Genomic DNA, 19,629 nt, shown 5'->3' with positions numbered 1-19,629 from the left:
ATCCTCTAACTAATCAAAGAAAAGCCTTCATTTCCCTTTCTCATTTCCCACTGGGAATGACAAAAGTCAAGACAACTCTAGTCACCACTATAGACTTCTCAATGTCAAAGGTGTGCTTTTTTATTTGCTCCCTAAACCCTCACCAGAGAATCCCCCATTATCTTCTCTTTGGGAGAGCAGAGTAATGCATTCCCAAGCTCCCTGTGAATTTTTAAAGACTTCTTTAAAAGGAGTGTTGGGTCTGAGAACAGTGATTCTGCTAGCATTAGTGTCTCATTGTTTTCCCAGCTCATCTGAATGCAGCCTAATTTTCATAAACACGCTCCAAAAATTATTTCCAGGAAATATTATAGCCCTAAATAAACAAAATATTTTAAGATGTTATTTAGAAAGGAATCAAATTCTAAATATTGACTGAATATCCTCAGACACGATGAAAACAGTCTCCCAATTTAGGCACTTGGAATGAGCTGATAGAGGAGTATACCAAAGAAAATATCTTAAATTATCAAAACTGAGTGCAGTCACTAAAATTTTTGAAAACACCGTGTGATACACTAATAGCACACAAAGCAGTACTGTTTACCCTACAGAAAAAAAAAAACTATAAAATTATTGTGTTTAGAACAGAAATCCTTTAAAATTTTCTACCTTTTCTTCCTAAGAAACATGTCAGTGATTCTGGGAATTTATCAAATTATACAAGAGTGCAATTTACCATGTATCTTGCTTCACAAAGCTTTCTTACATATTACTGCCTTTAAATTTTGTATGTCTTTAGAACAGTCCTTGGGTGGCTCTGTTGGTTAAGCATCTGCCTTTGGTTCAGGTCATGATCTCAGGGTCATCTGCTCAGCTGGGAGTCTGCTTCTCCCTCTGCCAACTCCCCCCAGTTCATGCTCATGCTTTCTCTCTCTCTCAAATAAATAAAGAAAATCTGGGGGGGGGGGGAGGTGCAGGGAAGAGCAGTAGCTTTCAACCTTTCTCCTATTTCAAACACATAAAGGAAAGAGCCCATAACATACGTTCCTATACCCAAGCTCACATATTGATAGATCAAAAGAAGAAAACATGGGTAAGGAGGACAAATAATGCTATACAAAGAATTTTATTATTGTCTTATGCTTTTTTGATGTAGTATTCATACAGACTACATTTATGAGAAAGAGTAACTACTACCTCAGAAACACAGCCCTCATGGCAGCAAAAATGAGATGGTCTGTTTTTACCTCTACATGGGATCGCTCTAGCTAATCTTTCCATCTCTCACTCAAAAAACATACAGTGATGTCCTTATGGAAATATCCTGTTTCCCTGCGTGACACATCACGATGGTCCCTAGTTGTTGTTTCAAAGGCTTGTCTTCTTATGCCTGTTTTAAACGAGGAAAGTAAACCCTTCTGAAAGGTTACATGATACCCCCAAAGTCATATACTTCATAAAGGCAGAACTAGAAATAAATCCCAAATATTTGATTTTGTTTCTAATTTTTTTTTCCTCATCACACACACACACACACACACACACACACACACACACACACACACGATAGGATTACACAAACCAATTCACTTGCAATCTTGCCTGTACTAGCTGATACCAAATCTTTCCTAGTTATCGGGCTGCCATTTTGGCCTCTTTGCATTTGGATTATTAGATATTTTGACTTGTAGTATCAACCTTCTTTTAATCTCTGTTATACAGACAGGCACGAGTGAGACGTTTATCATCGGGGGACTGGTAGATGCAGTAGACAAACTGTCTAGTGGTTAGGGAGTATACAGAGTTTGATTTCACTGCAGCTGATCTGAACAGTCAATCCATTCAATATGGCATTGACCCCTGAGCAGGTGCCACCACCATTCCTCTCAGTGTGAAAAATACTGGAAAAGAAGGGCGCGTTTATTTTAGGTTGGGTTGCCGGCAGCTAAAGAAAGGGGGAGGTTGCTGTTACTTTAATAGCCATAATTTTATGAATAAAGACCTTCATAGTTCAGGGGACCACTGTCTTTCTTGCCTCCAGCTTTAAGAATGCAGTACTTCTACTTTCAAGAGTCTCTGCTATCAAAAGATGCTTGTTTCCACTGCAATTGTATGAGAACTGAACTACCTGAAAGCGATGCCAAGGGTTACTGACACCACTGGTAATGGCCTCTGTCTCTTCTTTCAACTGAATCAGAAGACTGATGTCTCACACACGCTTTACTAATCGGTGATTACACACTTTTCTTACTGACATATAATTCACATACAGTGTTATTACTTTCAGATGTACATGATGATTCAGTATCTCTATTCATTACTCAGTGCTTATCCAGTGAAGTCCTCATCCGTCTCCAACTACCATTTTTATAATCTCACTGATATATTCCCTATGCTATACTTCTCATGTCCATGACTTATTTTTTAACTGAAAGTTTATATCTCTTAGGCCTCTTTATTTCACCAATCTCCCCACCTACTTCTCCTCTGGCAACCACAGGTCCAATCTGTGTTTAAGAGTCCTTCGTTTGTTGGGTTTTTTTTTCATTATTCATTTGTTTTCATAAATGCTACATGGAACTGAAATTGTATGGTCTCTAACAGACTCATTTCAGTTGGCATTGTACCTCTGAGGTCCATCCATGTTGTTGCAAATGGCAAGATTTCGTTCTTTTTTATGGCTGTGCAATGTTCCATTGTGTGTGTGTGTGTGTCCCATCTTCTTCATTCATCGATGCACACTTGGGTTGCTTTCGTATCTTGGCTATTGTAAATAACGCTGCAATAAACAGGTGCATATATCTTTTTTCATTAGAATTTTCACTTTCTTTGGGTAACTATCCAATAGTGGAATTACTGGATCATATAATATTTTTATTTTTAAATTTTTGAGGAACCTCCATGCTGTTTTCCACAGAAGTTGTACCAATTTGGATTTCCACTAATAGTACACAAGGATTCCTTTTTTCTCCAAATCCTCACCAATACTTGTGTTATTTCTTGGCTTTTTGATCCTAGTCATTTTGACAAGTGTGAGGTAATACCTCTCTGTAGCTTTGATTTTCATTTCTCTGATGATTAGTGATGTTAAGCATCTTTTCATGTGGCTTTTGGCCATCTTTAATCTTCTTTGGAAAAATGTCAATTCAGGTTCTCTGCTCTGCTCATTTTTCAATTGGATTCGTGTGTGTGTGTGTGTGTTGCGTTGTGTAAATTCCTTATACATTTTGGATATTAACTCCTTATGAGATATTTCATTTGCAAGTATCTTCTCCCATTCCGTAGATTGTCTTTTTGTTTTGCTGATGGTTTCTTTCACTGTGTAAAAGCATTATATTTTGGTATAGTTCCAGTAGTTTATTTTTGCTTTTGTTTCATTTGCCTCAGGAGACCTATCTAGAAAAATGTTTCTATGGCCAGTTGGAGATTACTGCTGTTTTACCCCCAGGAGTTTGATTCTTTCAGGTCTCATGTTTAGGTCTTTAATCCATTCTGAGTTTATTTGGGGGTATAGTGTAAGAGAGTGGTCCAGTTTCCCCAGCACTATCTGTTGAAGAGATGGTCCTTTCCCCATTGTATATTCCTGCCTCCTTTGTCACAGATTAATTGACATATAAGCATGAGTTTATTTCTGGATTCTCTATTCTGTTCCATGGACCTATGCATCTATAATTGTGCCAGTATGATATTGTTTTGATTACTACAGCTTGGTAATATATCTTAAAATATGGAATTGTGTAACTCCAGCTTTGTTGTTCTTTTGTTTATTTATTTTTTAAAAATTTTTTATTTATTTTTAAAATTTCTTTCCAAGGTTCCAGAATTCATTGTTTATGTACCACACCCAATGCTCCATGCAATATGTGCCCTCCATTATACCCACCACCAGGCTCACCCAACCTCCCACCCCAGCCCGCCAAACCCTCAGTTAGTTCCTCAGAGTCCACAGTCCCCCATGGGTCATCTCCCCCTCCAATTTCCCCCAACTCCCTTCTCTTCATCTCCTCATGTCCTCCGTGTTATTCCTTATGCTCTACAAATAAGCAAAACCATATGATAATTGACTCTCTGCTTGACTTATTTCACTCAGCATAATCTCCTCCAGTCCCGTGTATGTTGATAACAAAAGTTGGGTATTCATCCTTTCTGATGGAGGCATAATACTCCATTGTACATATGGACCACATCTTCTTTATCCATTTGTCTGTTGAAGGGCATCTTGGTTCTTTGCACAGTTTGGCAACTGTGGCCATTGCTGCTATGATCATTGGGGTACAGATGGCTCTTCTTTTCACTACATCTGTATCTTTGGGGTAAATACCCAGTAGTGCAATTGTGGGGTGATAGGATAGCTCTGTTTTTAATTTCTTAAGGAATCTCCACACTGTTTTCCAAAATGGCTGCACCAACTTGCATTTCCACCAACAGTGTAAGAGGGCTCCCCTTTCTCCACATCCCCTCCAACACTTGTTGTTTACTGTCTTGTTAATTTTGGCCATTCTAACTGGTGTAAGGTGGTATCTCAATGTGGTTTTGATTTGAATCTCCCTGATGGCTAGTGATAATGAACATTTTTTCATGTGTCTATTAGCCATTTGTATGTCTTCATTGGAGAAGTGTCTGTTCATGTCTTTGCCCATTTTTTGACATGTTTTGTGTGTGTTGAGTTTGAGCAGTTCTTTATAGATCTTGGATAACAGCCCTTTGTCTGTACCGTCCTTTGCAAATATCTTCTCCCATTCCGTGGGTTGCCTCTTTGTTTTGTTGACTGTTTCCTTTGCTGTGCAGAAGCTTTTGATCTTGATGAAGTCCCAAAAGTTCATTTTCTCTTTTGTTTCCTTTGCCTTTGGAGACACATCTTGAAAGAAGTTGCTGTGGCCAATGAGAAAGAGGTTACTACCTATGTTATCCTCTGGGATTCTGATGGATTCCTGCCTCACATTGAGGTCTTTTATCCGTTTCGAGTTTATCTTTGTGTATGGTGTAAGAGAATGGTCGAGTTTCATTCTTCTACACATAGCTGTCCATTTTTTCCAGCACCATTTATTGAAGAGACTTTTTTCCACTGTATATTTTTTCCTGCTTTGTCAAAGATTAGTTGACCATAAAGTTGAGGGTCCTTTTCTGGGCTCTCTACTTTGTTCCACTGGTCTATGTGTTTATTTTGTGCCAGTACCATGCTGTCTTGGTGATCACAGCTTTGTAGGAAAGACTGAAATCAGACAACGTGATGCCTCCAATTTTGTTTTTCTTTTTCAACATTTCCTTGGCAATTCAGGGTCTCTTCTGGTTCCATACAGATTTTAGGATTGTTTGCTCCAGCTCTTTGAAAAATGCTGGTGGAATTTTGATCGGAATGGCATTGAATGTATAGATTGCTCTAGGCAGTATAGACATTTTAACAATGTTTATTTTTCTGAACCATGACCATGGAATGGTTTTCCATCTTCTTGTGTCATCTTCAATTTCTTTCATGATTGTTCTGTAGTTCCTCAAGTACAGATCCTTTACCTCTTTGGTTAGGTTTATTCCCAGGTATCTTATGGTTCTTGGTGCTATAGTAAATGGAATCAATTCTCTAATTTCCCTTTCTGTATTTTCATTGTTAGTGTATAAGAAAGCAACTGATTCTGTACATTGATTTTGTATTCTGCCACATTACTGAACTGCTGTATGAGTTCTAGTATTTGGTGGGGGGAAGACTTTATTTATTTGAGAGAGGGGGACAGGTGGCAAGAGAGAAAAGAGAGGGGGAGGGGCAAAGGGGAAGGGAGTAGATGTCCCATTGAGCAGGGAGACAGATGAGGGGCTTAATTCCAGGACCCCTGGGATTAAGACCTGAGCCAAAGGCAAATGCTTAACTGAATGAGCCACCCAGGTGCCCCTGACTTTGTTCTTCTCTCCCAAGAAAGACTATTTGGAGTTTTTTTGTGGTTCCACACAAATTTTAGTAATATTTGTTGTGATTCTGTGAAAAATGCTGTTGGCATTTTGATAGGCATTGCATTAAATCCAAAGACTGCTTTGAGTAGTATGGACATTTTAACAGTATTGGTTCTTCTAGTCCATGAGCATGGAATATCTTTCCATTTGTGCCATCTTCAATTTCTTTCATCAGTGTTTTACAGTTTTCAGAGAATAGGTCTTTCATTTCATTAGGTGTGAGTATAAATGGGATTGTTTCCCTATTTCTTTCTGCTACTTCATTATTAATATATAGAATTGCAACAGATTCCTATATATTAATTTTGTTTCTTGTGACTTTACTGAATCCATTAATCAATTCTATCAGTTATTTTTTGTGAAATCTTAAGGGTTTTCTATATATACATTATGATGTTATCTGCAAATAGTGACAGCTTTACTACTTCTTGAACAATATGAATGCCTTGTATCTTTTTCTTGTCTGATTGCTGCAGCTAGGACGTCCTATACTATACTGAATAAAAGTGATGAGAGTGGATATCCTTGTCCTGTCCATTTTAGAGGAAAAGTTCTGTTTTTCACCACTGAGTATGATGTTAGCTGTGGGTTTTTTGTATATGGTCTTCATTACGTTGAGGTGTGTTCCCTCTAAGCCTACTTGTTGAGAGTTTTTATCATAAATGGACGTTGTACTTTGTCAAATGATTTTCCTGCATCTATGAGATAATCATGTGATTTTTTTTTTCCTTTCTCTTGTTAATGTGATGTATCATGTTGATTTTTTGTGAATACTGAGCCACTCTAGCATCCCTGGAATAAATCCCACATGACTGGTGAATAATTTTTTTAATGTATTATTGAATTCAATTTGCTAATATTTTGTTGAAGATTTCTGCACCTATGTTAGTCAGACAGAGTAGGCCAAAGTTTTCTTTTTTTTGTTGTGAATTATCTGGTCTTGGTTTTAGAGTAATGGTGGCCTCATAGAATGAATTTGGATGCTTTTCTTCCTCAACTATTTTTTGGAATAGTTTAAAAATAGGTATTAACTCTTCTTCAGATGTTTGGTAAAACTCACACCCTGAAGCCATCTGGTTCTGGACTTTTGTTTGTCAGGAGTTTGATTACCAACTTAATTTCACTGCCAATAATTGGTCTGTTTAAATTTTCTCTCTCTTCTGATTATATGTTTCTAGAAATGTATCAATTTCTCCTAGGTTGTCCAATTTGTTGGCATATAATTTTTCATAATATTCTCTTAAAATCTTTTGTATTTCTGTGGTGTTGGTTTTTAGTCCTCATCCTTCACTTCTGACTTTATTTATTTGAGTCCTTTTTTTGTCTGATGAGTCTGGCTAAGGGTTTATCAATTTTGCTTATTCTTTCAAAGAACCAGCTCCTGGTTTTAGTGATTTTTCTATTGCTTTTTAAGTCTCTATTTCATTTATTTCTGCTCTAATCTTTGCTATTTTCTTTCTTCTACTGGTTGGGCTTTGCTGTTCTAAAGCTCCTTTAAGGTATAAGGTTAGGTTGCTTGAGATTTTTCTCATTTTTTGAGATAGACCTGACCTGTATCACTATAAACTTCCCTCTTAGAACTGCTTTTGCATGGTGATTACAAATTTTTATTTTAATTTTACAAATTTTACAAAATTATTTTTTAAAATATTTTTACAAATTTTTACAAATTTTGCTGCATGGTGTTTACAAATTTTAATTTGTATCCCACTCCTGCTTCTCTATACACCCATACATATTTTTCTGTTTTTCTGTATTCTAATGTATTTCTGTTGTTCTGTCCCCTTGCATCACATATTCTATTCTTTATCTATGCTGTGATAAATTTAAACATTGCTGTATCCCATTCCTTTTTCCCCATTTATTTTTGCTTTTTCTTTCTCCTTAAATAATTATGTAGAATAGTGATATTTGCTCCTTCTTTTAACTTGTTTATTATAAAGAAGCATTTTATGTCTTTCTCAATAACTAATGATATGCTATTTTTAATTTTTAAAAGATTTTATTTATTTATTTATTTATTTGAGAGAGAGAGAGAGAGAGAGAGAATGCATGAGAGTGGAGGGGCAGAGGGGGAGAAAAAGGGAAAAGGAGAGAATCCCAAGCTGACTCCACCCTGGATGCAGAGCCTGACTCAGAGCTCAATCCCATGACCTTGAGATCATGACCTGAGCAGAAATCAAGAGTCAGGTGCTTAACTGACTAAGTGACCCCGGCACCCCTAATGATATGCAATTTTAAAATAAAGCCCCTAGAGAATAGGTAACTTTCCCTCTCTGTGCCTCCAAGGAGTGTGTATCTAAAAACCTGAGATAGAAACCCAGGAAGAAATAGTATCAAAAACAAACCATTCAGTGGTGAAGAACCCTGGCCAGCCTACAGAGTGAATCATCACAAAAAATTAAATGAATGCATTTGCCTAAAATGAAGAGTCCCAAGTAACTGTGAAATAATGGTATTTTTGGTGAGCATCTATTTCTATGTCAAGACCCAGCTCAACATCATTTATTCAATGATAGTTTCCCTGGACTCACCAGAGTCAGTTTCCATTTCCCTCTGAATGCCACCACATTGTGCACATAGTCAACACTATTAATTATAGTGTTATGTAATGACTTAAGTGCTCTTCTCTGCGACTGAACTGTGAGTTTCTTCAGGAGTGGAACCAGCTGTCTGTCCATCCCAAGCAACTAAGAGAGTTTCCAACAGAGCTATATTCTCAGAAATGTTGGCTGAATAAACTACATTAAATGATGTCTGGAATTAATGCAACACATTGATTAATCTAAGTATATAAACTGGTATTTGGGGTATGTTTTTTGCAGCATACATATTTATATTCAAATGAGCCAAGTCAACATGTTCAATACTTACAACAACTTTAACATGTTTGGATAGATCTCTAGAACTTCTTTGTAGGAAATCAGAAAAAGCAGCCTATACCACAAGGGAATAAAGGAAGAAAAACCAAACTTAATCACATGGTTATGCCAAATCCTTGCTTCCGTATTATCAACAGTTCCTAATGTTTCTAAATTATTCAAAATATAAAGAAGTTCTTTTCTTGCTAAATGCAAAGCAAAATACAGTGGCTGTCAGGCTGAAAACTCTTTGTTTTCAAACTATAACCTAATAAAATTTAAGAACACAGCAGAAAAGTTAAAAAGTAGGTAATTCCAATGGTCAGTTTGAAGATTTATTTTGATGCCCTTTCCTGACCTCCTACTTGATCACAGGGTGCTGATATCATCTTGAACTTCCCACTAAGAATGTCTTGTTTCACCCTCTCCCTTTTTATTTCCATTCTTTCTATTCAGTGGTCTAAATTTCAACTACACTTTTTTAAAATCAGTATTTTCAAGGCCTTCCCACACCCCACCCCTGTCCTCTTTCTGGCCATTCATCCCTAGGATGTCCCTGAGGAGAAGGAAAAAAGACCTCCTTTACTCACATATATGCTTCCATGAGAAACTGCCAACCCTCTGTCAATTTCTCATCCAACACTGATGCGTATGTACTCCTGTGCAAACCACATTCTTACTCAAGACTTTTCATACCTCTTTCAGTCTGCCTAACTCCCCCATTCTCAAGATTGGATTTGATGTTGCTCATATCACTCCTTGAATATCATCGCCTCAGGACAACAGGAAGCCTTAAAGCTTTCAAGTTCAAAGATGATGAACACCAGCTCCCTTTCTACCAACTTAAATACATCTTAATTGTAAACCAGACATTAAATTGTAATCATATATAGAAATACTTGTAAACATCTGAGGTGAGTAATAATTTTTCATATAGTTAGTATTCCTATTATCAACAAGTAATTAGTAGTTAGTTAGTATTAAATAATAGGTAATAATTATAAAATATATACTTACCCCTGCATAGAACATTTTATTTCGAAAACGACTATTAAATTTCTCCGGATTTGCTTCTGTGAAAGGAAAAGGTAGTTTTGTTATAGAGACCTCATTAAAGGTAGTGACTTCCACTAACATTCTTACTTCTCCTGCCCTCCCTCCCCACCCCACAGATCCAACAGAGTCAACAGCCTCATTATCATCTTTTCCTTAGTTACAGGCTGGTTGGTATAGTTGTTTAGCGCTACAAAAGTGTAGCCCCAAAATGGCATCATCAGCATCAACTGGAAGCTTGTTAGAAATGCAAACTATTAGGCTCTACCCCAGACCTACTGAATTATAATGTGTAGGGGGTGGTGTCCAGGAATCATGATTTAATAAGCTCTCCGGGTGACTTCATGTACATTGAAAGTCGAGACACTCTGGATTCTATTCAGAATAGAGTGCTGGCAGGGTTCCTATCACCCTTGCCTTGGGGTGATTATCTGCTTTGACCTCCATAGGGCGCATCTTCTATAAACTATGTATGCAGATTCCAAATGTAATGAAATATGGGAAATTGGGTAAAAGTAGAGAATTTGCTTTCACATCTTACCAAAACTCCTAACTACCATCTGTGCTTTTGTTTGTCACAGGCCTTAACCACTCACTTGGTTAACTGGAGGTACATAAATAGACATACATGCAGGTCAACCGCTAAATGACTCGGGGCTTGTGACAACAAAGACTGTGGGTGAAAAATGGTTTTATTTTGAGTTTGGTCCTGTTTGTTATATAAAGACCACAAAAAAGGTTAAATAAGAATCTGCATCAGAGAATGTTCACATGAATATAAGGGATTATAAAATCCCTAAGTGAAATACTATTTCCTCATATTCTTTCTAGTAGAATTCCAAGACATTCCAATGGGACCCGTTGTCAATGTTTTGCCTTCTGCTATTTTACCCCATGTGCTCATTAATCCCTTCTCAGGGCAAGGTCTCTCTTCAAACTGCTTCTCATCAGACAGCTGGCTAACTAGTTGAAACTCTTCAAGTCCTGGCCCTATGTTTGAATGGAAAATCTTAATAATTGTCTAGATGAAGAAAAGGAGCAAGAGCTCACTCACTAAGATAGGACAGAGTAAGAACTACACAATCTCAGGGAATAATCCTAGACCTAGGATCATTAGATTATTTTCAAGATTATTAGAATATAATATTAGCACCTAACATGGAAACCGGGTCAAAGTTTGTAAACTTAAAAAGAAAAATAAGGTAGTATGTTGTATATTGACTCTTGAGAGTTTTTACATATTTAAGATTCTGTATCTCACACCTCTCCTTGAACATTCATTCTATTCTATTGGACTGAGTACTCTGGACCCTAGAAACAAAATGAAACAAAAGTTAAAGGTGAATTTACAGGTTATACTAAACAGAAAAAGTGACAAAAGTGGTACTTAGTACTCCATCCCTTTGGTCCCCATTTCTGGACCCAGAACTCACCATTTTTATTGTGTGGGTCTTTGGGATAAATTTGGCTCTAAATAATGTTTTTGTTTGTTTGTTTGTTTGTTTCTTTTTTAATCTTCCTTAACCCAGATTTGGCGTGGTACCAATCTCAGTTGCATTAACTCTTGCTTTATGGACCAGAGGCAAAATTCAGATTTCTGTTGTTATATAACTTATCATGGGTACTTAATCCCTAATTTTATAAGAGAATGAAAGGAAAAGTCAGATCTGGCTATTGAGCAAGTTATAATAAAAACAACTGTAAAATGGCACCCACAGTTCTGGCATAGAACTTTTTCAGGGCACTAATGTCCACAGCTATCAAGCAAATCATGCAACAACTATTAACATTTACTTAAAAAAACAAAACAAAACACACTACTTTGTGGTTTGGAAAAGATTCACATTCTTAAGGGGTTTTCCTATGAACCCAGTTGTCCCCCCCCCCCCGCCTTTAAAGAAAGTATTTTCTGTTTCTTTAAACAGAAACAGGTAACTCAGTGGGTTATGCCTCTGCCTTCGGCGCAGTCAAGATGTCAGGATCCTGGGATGGAGCCCTGCATTGGGCTCTCTGCTCAGTGGGCAGACTCTCTCTCTCTGCCTGCCTCTCTGCCTAATCGTCTCTCTCTCTCTCTGTCAAATAAATAAATAAAGTCTTCAAAAAAAAGTTTTAAAAAATAAAGTTTTCTCTCAAGAGAAAGAAAATGTTTTTTAAGACCCAAAATGGGTAGAATAAAATTAATAAATAAACTGAGTTTTTGGTGATTTCACTGACACAGCTGATGAAAACAGTCACTTCAAATGTAATTTAACTATATAAAATTCAATTAATATGTGAAACTAGACAAGATGAAGATACTAGCATTTAGAGAGATGTCAGAAAGATAACCAGGTAGGAGAGTCACACATATTCCTTAGCCCTGAGAACAGAAAAGATGGAAGTAAATTCTGTTATCTCTGCTAATAGTATAATGGTATTATATACTGACTCCCTGACTGAGCCTGCCTTGCTGATTACACATTTTTTCCAATTCAATATCTACCCTACTTCAAAGAGCCTCAGAAACAAAGGTTGGCTGGAGCTGAGAGAGATGTTGGGTAGTATTAGAACTTCCCTACTCCCTGCAGAAGCCAGTCCCTAAGAAAGCAAGGGATGTCTACAAATAATAGTACTTAGTCATTCCTTATTGGCCCTTAGAGTGTTGAGTGGCTGGATATGCGGATGTGTAAGAATTGAAAGGTCTTTGAGAAGGTCCAAGGAACATGATCCCCAACTATATCAAGAAAAGGGGACATACAGAATTGGGAAAGGACCAGTAACAAAGTCGTAAGTATTATTGTTCCTTAAGGAAGCTGTATCTGTTAATTGGTATGAGGTCAACTATGAAAGGCCATTCTCAAGAAATATCAATAATACTCAAAGTATCCCAAGATCCCAATAGTGGAAGCATCCATGCTCTTATTGCTACAGTTCCTCGACTGCCCATCTCCCTCTTCCACAAGAACAGGGTGTACCCAAGCGAGATCTAAATGCTCACTATGCATGTCTAGAGCCATTAGTCTATTTATAATCTGATTGGACACCAACACTAATTGTATTCGTTTCCTATTCCTGAGAACTTGGCAACTTAAAACATCCATTTATTTTCTTGTTCCCTGGGCCAAAATCTGAGTCCTCTACTTAGGTTCATCCAAGGTCAAAATTAAGGTGTCAGTCTGCAGGACTCTTCTATGGGGGCTCTAAAAAGGATTCACTTTCACGAGTGCCTGGGTGGCTCAGTTGGTTAAGCTTCCAGCTCTTGATTTCCTCACAGGTTGTGATCTGAGGGTTGTGAGATCAAGTCCTGTGTCAGGCTCCAGACTCAGCAGGTATGAGTGTGAGATTTCTCTCTCTCCCTCTTCCTCTGCCCCTCCCCCCAACTCACACACACTCTCAAAATACATGAACTAATAATAAATAAATAAAATCTTTTTGAAAAAAAGGATTCACTTCAATGTTTCTTCAGATAGTTGGCAAAGCCCATTTCCTTAAAGTTGGAGAAGTAAAGTTCTTTTTCCTTGTTGGCTGTTAGCTAGGGTTCATTCTCAACTTTTAGAGCCCTCCTAGGGTCCTTGGCTTCAAATCCCCTCCACCATCCAAGCCAACAGGGCCACATCAAGTGTTTTTCCACCCTGCAAATCTATCCGGCTTCCCTTCTACCACATCTCTTTGACTTCCTAATTAACTTTCTACTTACACTTTGAAGGGCTCACGATATCACCCTGGGCCCACTCAGATAACCCAGAATTCTCTTCCTATATAAGGTCAGCTAATTATTGACCTCAATAACATTAAAAAAGTCTTTTTTTTTTCCATGTAAAATAACATAACCAACAAGCATGATACCAAATAGCAAATGTCATAAAGGCCAAAATTCTACCCACGATCACCCACCATCTGACACCCATGGTTCATATTTTTCTCATATGAAAACCATTCATTCCATCCAAGGTCCCCAAAGGTCTCATCCCCATTAGAGCATCAACTCAAAACCCAAAAATCTCAACTCAAGCTTATTAGCTCAAACTTCCCAAATCTCATCATCAAAATCACCTAAATGATTTGGCTCTAGATGTTAATCCAGTTATGATGATAATAAGGTTCTGGGTATTTTCCATTCCACTGGTTTAATATATTAATCCTATTTTTATGCACAACACAATAACATCTGTGCTATCAGAATAAGATCCTAGACCCTACTTTTGTCTGTAATTGGTCTGGCATATTAGAGGAGGTATTCATAAATACAAGTTCAACTCTATGTTTATAAAACTCAATAAGCAATTTGAATGGCACAAAACTCACATATGTACCCAATCTTAAGACTTCAGTTATATATACATAAATGATCCCCAAATCTATACCTACAATCACAATGCCACCTTCAATTCAAATGGCATATATCCAAAAAAAAAATCTTGTCTTCCAACATCATCTCCCATGAAGGACAAATAGTTTTATCAACATTATCCGTTCTTCAACATGGCTGCAAACCTCTTTCACTATGTATTAACTGGTCATCCCATTTTATCACAAGCTCATTGGTCCCTCTGTACTTCGCTGTCTGAAATGCCCTTACCCACTTAACTTCTAAACTACATATTTCGCACTCCTCCTTTATCTCTCTTACCCTGTCTGTAAATTTTCCCCTGATACATTTTCCCTGCCAAATTCCTATATTATTTACTGCCTATACAACTAATCTAATCCCTACTATATGGTCCTTTCTACTGTTATCTTTTATATTATATATGGGGCCTCTCCTCTAATTACACTTTCCATTATAGTAATGAATACTTATTGAGATAGCTATGGGCTTGGCACAGGGACTACAGGAAGATATGATCTTTTGCCCACATGAGTTTTAGAGTGGAGGAGATAGATTTGAAAAGCAAAGGGAAACATCATTTTGTATATGCCATACACAGATGCCTATAGCAGGTGAAGTGAGAGTCACACATAAAAGGAATGATCAAAAGGGTTCCAGAGGCAGGTACACTTGAATCTCGAATGAAGGTAGGGGCCATGCAGAGGTTCAAAATGAAAAGGAGGTTACAGACAGAGAACCCTGGACCATAAAAAGACTTTCACAAGGGCAAATCATGCTTGAGTCTCAGTACCTAGACATAAGACTGGTAGTGCGTCCTTTGATGAAATTTAGCAAGCTACTGAAATGTCTTTTTAAAGAAATCTGTTCATTCTCCATATGAATCATGAAACATTCATAATCCTCAGAAACATGCTCATCTGCATGTTTTTGTATATCCAGTGAAAATAGTAAATTTTAAATCAAATTTAAATACTGCCTCCTTTAGAGTCATAATTGTATTTCTCTGACCTTGTCGCATAAGGTTCAACTCCTCTGAATAAGTAATTTCAGAGAGGCAGTAAAATTTAAGTATCCAATCTAAGGCTAAAAGTTTGACATGCTTAATATCCTTCACGTCCAAAAAAAATGACAATCTAATTCATATAGCTGGCAAAGTGAGACCTAACTTTGCTATCTGATGACCATAATCATTGTTAACATGTCTATACATTAATGGATGGGAATATTTTCAATGTACTTGCTCAAGCACTGTCATAACGCAATAGTTATTAACGTTCTGGGCAAGACTCCAGCTAAAAATTAAATGGCCAATTCTGTTACATCTCCAAACCCTCTTCTGAAAGACTGCACTTTCTGATATATAAGCAAAAGCTCAACCAAGCATGATTTAGCCAATTTAATAAGAAGAAAGCATTTCTATTTTCCAATCAAATGAACTAAACAAACTTTCTGATCAAATATAGAAACCCAGATTATTCAAATGTTTGCATTCTTTTTATACAAAGTCAATCAAAATGTTAAGAATGTCTTTACTCCTTGCTTGATTTTTTACTGGTGATTCTAAAAGTGTTTAAACAGTAATACCGCCAATAAACTATCTCAAATGCCTTTAATTATCCCCTGTGTTTGATGGGCTGTTTCACATCTATGCCAAAAATTGCTTCTGCAATTACATTTTCAGAGATTCTGCCTTAGTAAGATTTATATTTATTACCCATTTCATGTAGATAGATTAGCATAAATCCCAAGTACGTACACATACACACACACACACTCACACTCTCTCTCTCTCTCCCCTTTTATTAATACCTAATAGGTTATTCTATCCAAGCTCATTTTTTTTTTTTTTATAATGGCTCTCATGAGGCTTTGAGTCACCCTTCTGGTATTTCATGGCAAATGATACAAGTTTTGTCATGAAGTCTCACACTGAGCGTCTACATTTGAGAATAGTTTGAAGTCTCAGCTATTGGTGTTTTTGGCTTGAGAATAGCCACTTAATATCAAAAGAAATAAGTAAGTCTGCCCCTATTGAAAATGCAGCTATGTTATTTTTCTTTTCCTTTTGTAGGAGAGCCTGAGATTTCTTGATTATCCAGGTAAAAATGTGAAGAAAATTCAAATAAATAGAAAATAGTAAAAGCAAAAAAAAAAAAAAAAAAAAAAAGCTTGAGTAATTATAATTTTCAGCATAAATTAATGATTTTTAATTAATGAAAAGTCAATAGATTAACAGGTATTAATAAGTCCACACTTCTGGTATAAGGTTATCAACTAAACAACTAAACCTGACTTCAACATTTTCTCGATATTTATTTATATACCATCTTCATGAATACTGCAGAGTATCTCAGGAAACAATTCTCTTGTATCAGCTCTCCAGTGGCTGGTTTTCCTCAAAGGCACTTACACTAAGCCCCAACAATAACCTATTAAAAGACTAGTCTTTGAATCTTTTAACCAAATGTTTTATAATCACACATACATTAAACTATGTATACACACACATACACACACACACACACGTATACACCACAGTTTGCATATTCCTTTCTCAAATAAAGAAGTAGTCCCACTTAAAAAAAAAAAAAAATCACTTTCCTTCAAGAATTCTCTTCTAAGCCTGGTCTTTCTCCCTTGATATCTCTCCCTGCTTCCTTCACTCTGAGACACAAAAGTTTCATCACAGTACAAGGAAATGTATCATTAGAAAATTGTCAGATTAATTAGACAAAATATTAGGCTCCCGTGAATGAACTCATTGTCTGCCACTTACTCATTTAGGTCTCTTTTCATGCCAGGATGTCTATTTTGGAAGATTCATGCATTGGTGATAATTATAAGTATTGCTAAGAAACTGAAAGATTTTGCTAAGAAGCCCAAAACCAGAGTCTCCTGAAGAATATGAGGGGAAAAAAATGGGTTAAGAAATGAGGAAAGTAATCTTCATTTACTTCCCGAAATTAAGTCTCCTTAAGTATAGGGAGACCAACAGACTATAAATGTGGGCCCTACAGTAGGACTCCCTGAGCATCTATCTCCAAGAGCTGTCTATGACAGGGAGATGGGAGGTAGTAGTGTTTCGGATCTGGGTATGTGATATCTGTGGTACTGTTTTCAACCAAACTTTCAGAGAGAAAAGTCAAACTATGGCTTTCTCTTTGATCATCATCACTTTTATTTTATCTTACTTTTTTTTTTTCATTTAAATTCAATTACCCAAGACACGGATTTACATGGTAGATACAATTTACACCAACACGGATGGAGATGAAGAGTATTATGTTGAGTATTGTTTTTAATTGACATGGCATTTAACTCTCAAAGCCTCATGAGAGCAGGAAGGCAAAGCCTACCAAAACTGCTGATCTCAGTAAAAGAATTACAGGTTTGGACTTCACTTACAGTTTGTATTCTAACGCCCTTAATCCTACTACTCCACTCTTGACCTTTGTTGCGTAAGAGTGTTATCAGAATTTCCTCTGGGTTATTAGTAGAATGTGAACATTTGAATTCTTTTAGGTCTCTGTATTTCAAATTCTAGGAGTTAAAACCACTGACTCTCTTGAAGAATCTGGAGGAAAAGAAGTAAAATAATCCTCTCACGTATGTGTTTTATCTCACAACACACTCACTAACCTACTGCCCAGCATGATTTTGGTTATATATTAACTTATTCCTATGAGACTAGGTACAGATGTAGATACAGGCAAAGACACAGATATATGTAGTTACATTAATAAGAGATTTCGAGAGATGAAGAAACACCGGTGAATGAGCGTGAGCACGGACGTTTGGGGCTTCCAAACATAAGCCCAAATCCTCAACTTTCTCAGCTCTGAATGGCATAAGAAATTTTCTGATGAAGTATTTAACCACATGCCATTATTTCATCTTATTTCTCTTTCGAAAATAATTTTGTTCCCTCATCTTGTCTCCATCTCTTCCAGCCCTTGAAATTACCACCGGTTCTCATTTGTCCCTCTAGCTTGTCCAGCGGGCATTCCCAGCACCTCTGTCACCAATCCAATCACCAGCCTTTCTTTCCACCTCAACACTCATCAGCTCCCCTACTGTTCCTTAAGATGACTGCTATCTCTTTCTCACACACAGGGAGGACTTGTATGTTTTTGCTGCCAGATTTCAATGTCCCTGGTTTATAAAATGTTAACAATCGGTGGTTCAGCAAGCTGTGAATATCCAAATGATTTGAATGAAAGAAGATTTATCTCTTCCTAGTAGTTCATTAACCCCAAAGTTTCGAGTCAAACTTAAAAATCAGCGTTCTGAGACCGGGACTATCCATCTGTGTCGTCCTTTACATCTCTGAGACCCTAAACAACTAGGTCTCAGGGCCCGATCTGTAACAAGTCCCTATCTTATTCTAGCTCCCAGGGTCATCATGAAAGTTAAAATGAACAACACTGACGCACACTGTCAATATTTAAGTGATATACAAACAGAAGGGAACATGCAAAACACCTGCTGGAAACTTCCTCCCTGGGAGATGGAAATGGGACGTTGTCCTCACCTCTGGATTCATGGAACTCCAGTGTGACGTGGGCATCAAATCCGAGGCTGAAGTAATTATTGAAAACATTCAGAGGAAGCTGCAATGATGAACAAAGTACAGGTGAAGTGGTGCGTGACCAGGCAGAGAGAGTAAAATAAAGCCTAATGCCAGACACCTGTCTCCAGGGCAGTCCCTGGGAAAGAGAGAAGTCACAACCGGAGGGAGAAGGTGTTTGCATATGAGGAACAAGGGATTTTTTAATTCATTAGTGAAAGCTCAAATCAAATAAGACTCCCAAGAATTTTAAGTAGTATAGGAAACAAGCAATGCAGATACAAATTATTAAATGGGAACTCTTCTTGTGGATATTAAATAAGAGAGCCCAATTAAGCTGAGGGGAAGCACAGCCCCAATAGCTACAAAGAATGACTCACTAAGCAAACTCAGAAAGTCAATCCGAATGGAAGGGTCATGTGTAAGCTAATCCGTGGATAAACTTATTGAGAATTTACGGCCAGCATATTAATACTGCAACTTTAAATAAATAATATTTAATATGTTTCCACTTCCATTTTTTAAAATCCTTTTTTGACATAAGTCATAAGCAACAAGGCAGTGGGAAACATTTAGCTACCCCTGATCTATACAGAAAAAAAAATTTATGTGTATAGACATATTTATCAGTATTATTCAGATTTTGATTTAGTCTGTCCGACCTTTTAATCTCTAATATGATCATGAAATACATAGACACAGATGTGGGTACACACACAAGTCTTCCTAGAGTCCTCTGGGTCCCTGGTTGCTACCACTGCAAGCTTAGTAAAGGTGAGGACTATGCAACCTAAAATCCTTCAACAGAACTGGAAAACTTAGGTGCTTTTAAGGCTTCCATGTTAAACAATGAGAAAGCACATGGAAAATGCTAGAAAGGAAACGGTGGCTCTTCTACTTTCCCTTCCGCAACT

The 19,629-nt window shown here is 37.1% G+C and overlaps 1 protein-coding gene across 3 annotated transcripts in view; it reads right to left on the bottom strand.

Moving 5' to 3' along the window:
- DGKI (diacylglycerol kinase iota) overlaps nucleotides 1-19,629 on the bottom strand; it is a 433,300-nt gene that overhangs the window by 160,870 nt on the left and 252,801 nt on the right. For all 3 annotated transcript variants that reach the window (XM_059396338.1, XM_059396340.1, XM_059396341.1), the window contains exons 15-17: nucleotides 18,680-18,758; nucleotides 9,804-9,859; nucleotides 8,800-8,862 (exon numbers count right to left, since the gene is read on the bottom strand). In XM_059396338.1, coding sequence (XP_059252321.1) covers nucleotides 8,800-8,862; nucleotides 9,804-9,859; nucleotides 18,680-18,758 — 198 coding nt within the window. The remainder of the gene's footprint in view (nucleotides 1-8,799; nucleotides 8,863-9,803; nucleotides 9,860-18,679; nucleotides 18,759-19,629) is intronic.

Source organism: Mustela nigripes, chromosome 4 (genome assembly GCF_022355385.1).
Source record: "Mustela nigripes isolate SB6536 chromosome 4, MUSNIG.SB6536, whole genome shotgun sequence".
Lineage (NCBI taxonomy): Eukaryota > Metazoa > Chordata > Mammalia > Carnivora > Mustelidae > Mustela > Mustela nigripes.
The sequence above is the reverse complement of the archived record's forward strand: the minus strand, read 5'-3'. Positions and strand labels throughout refer to the sequence as shown.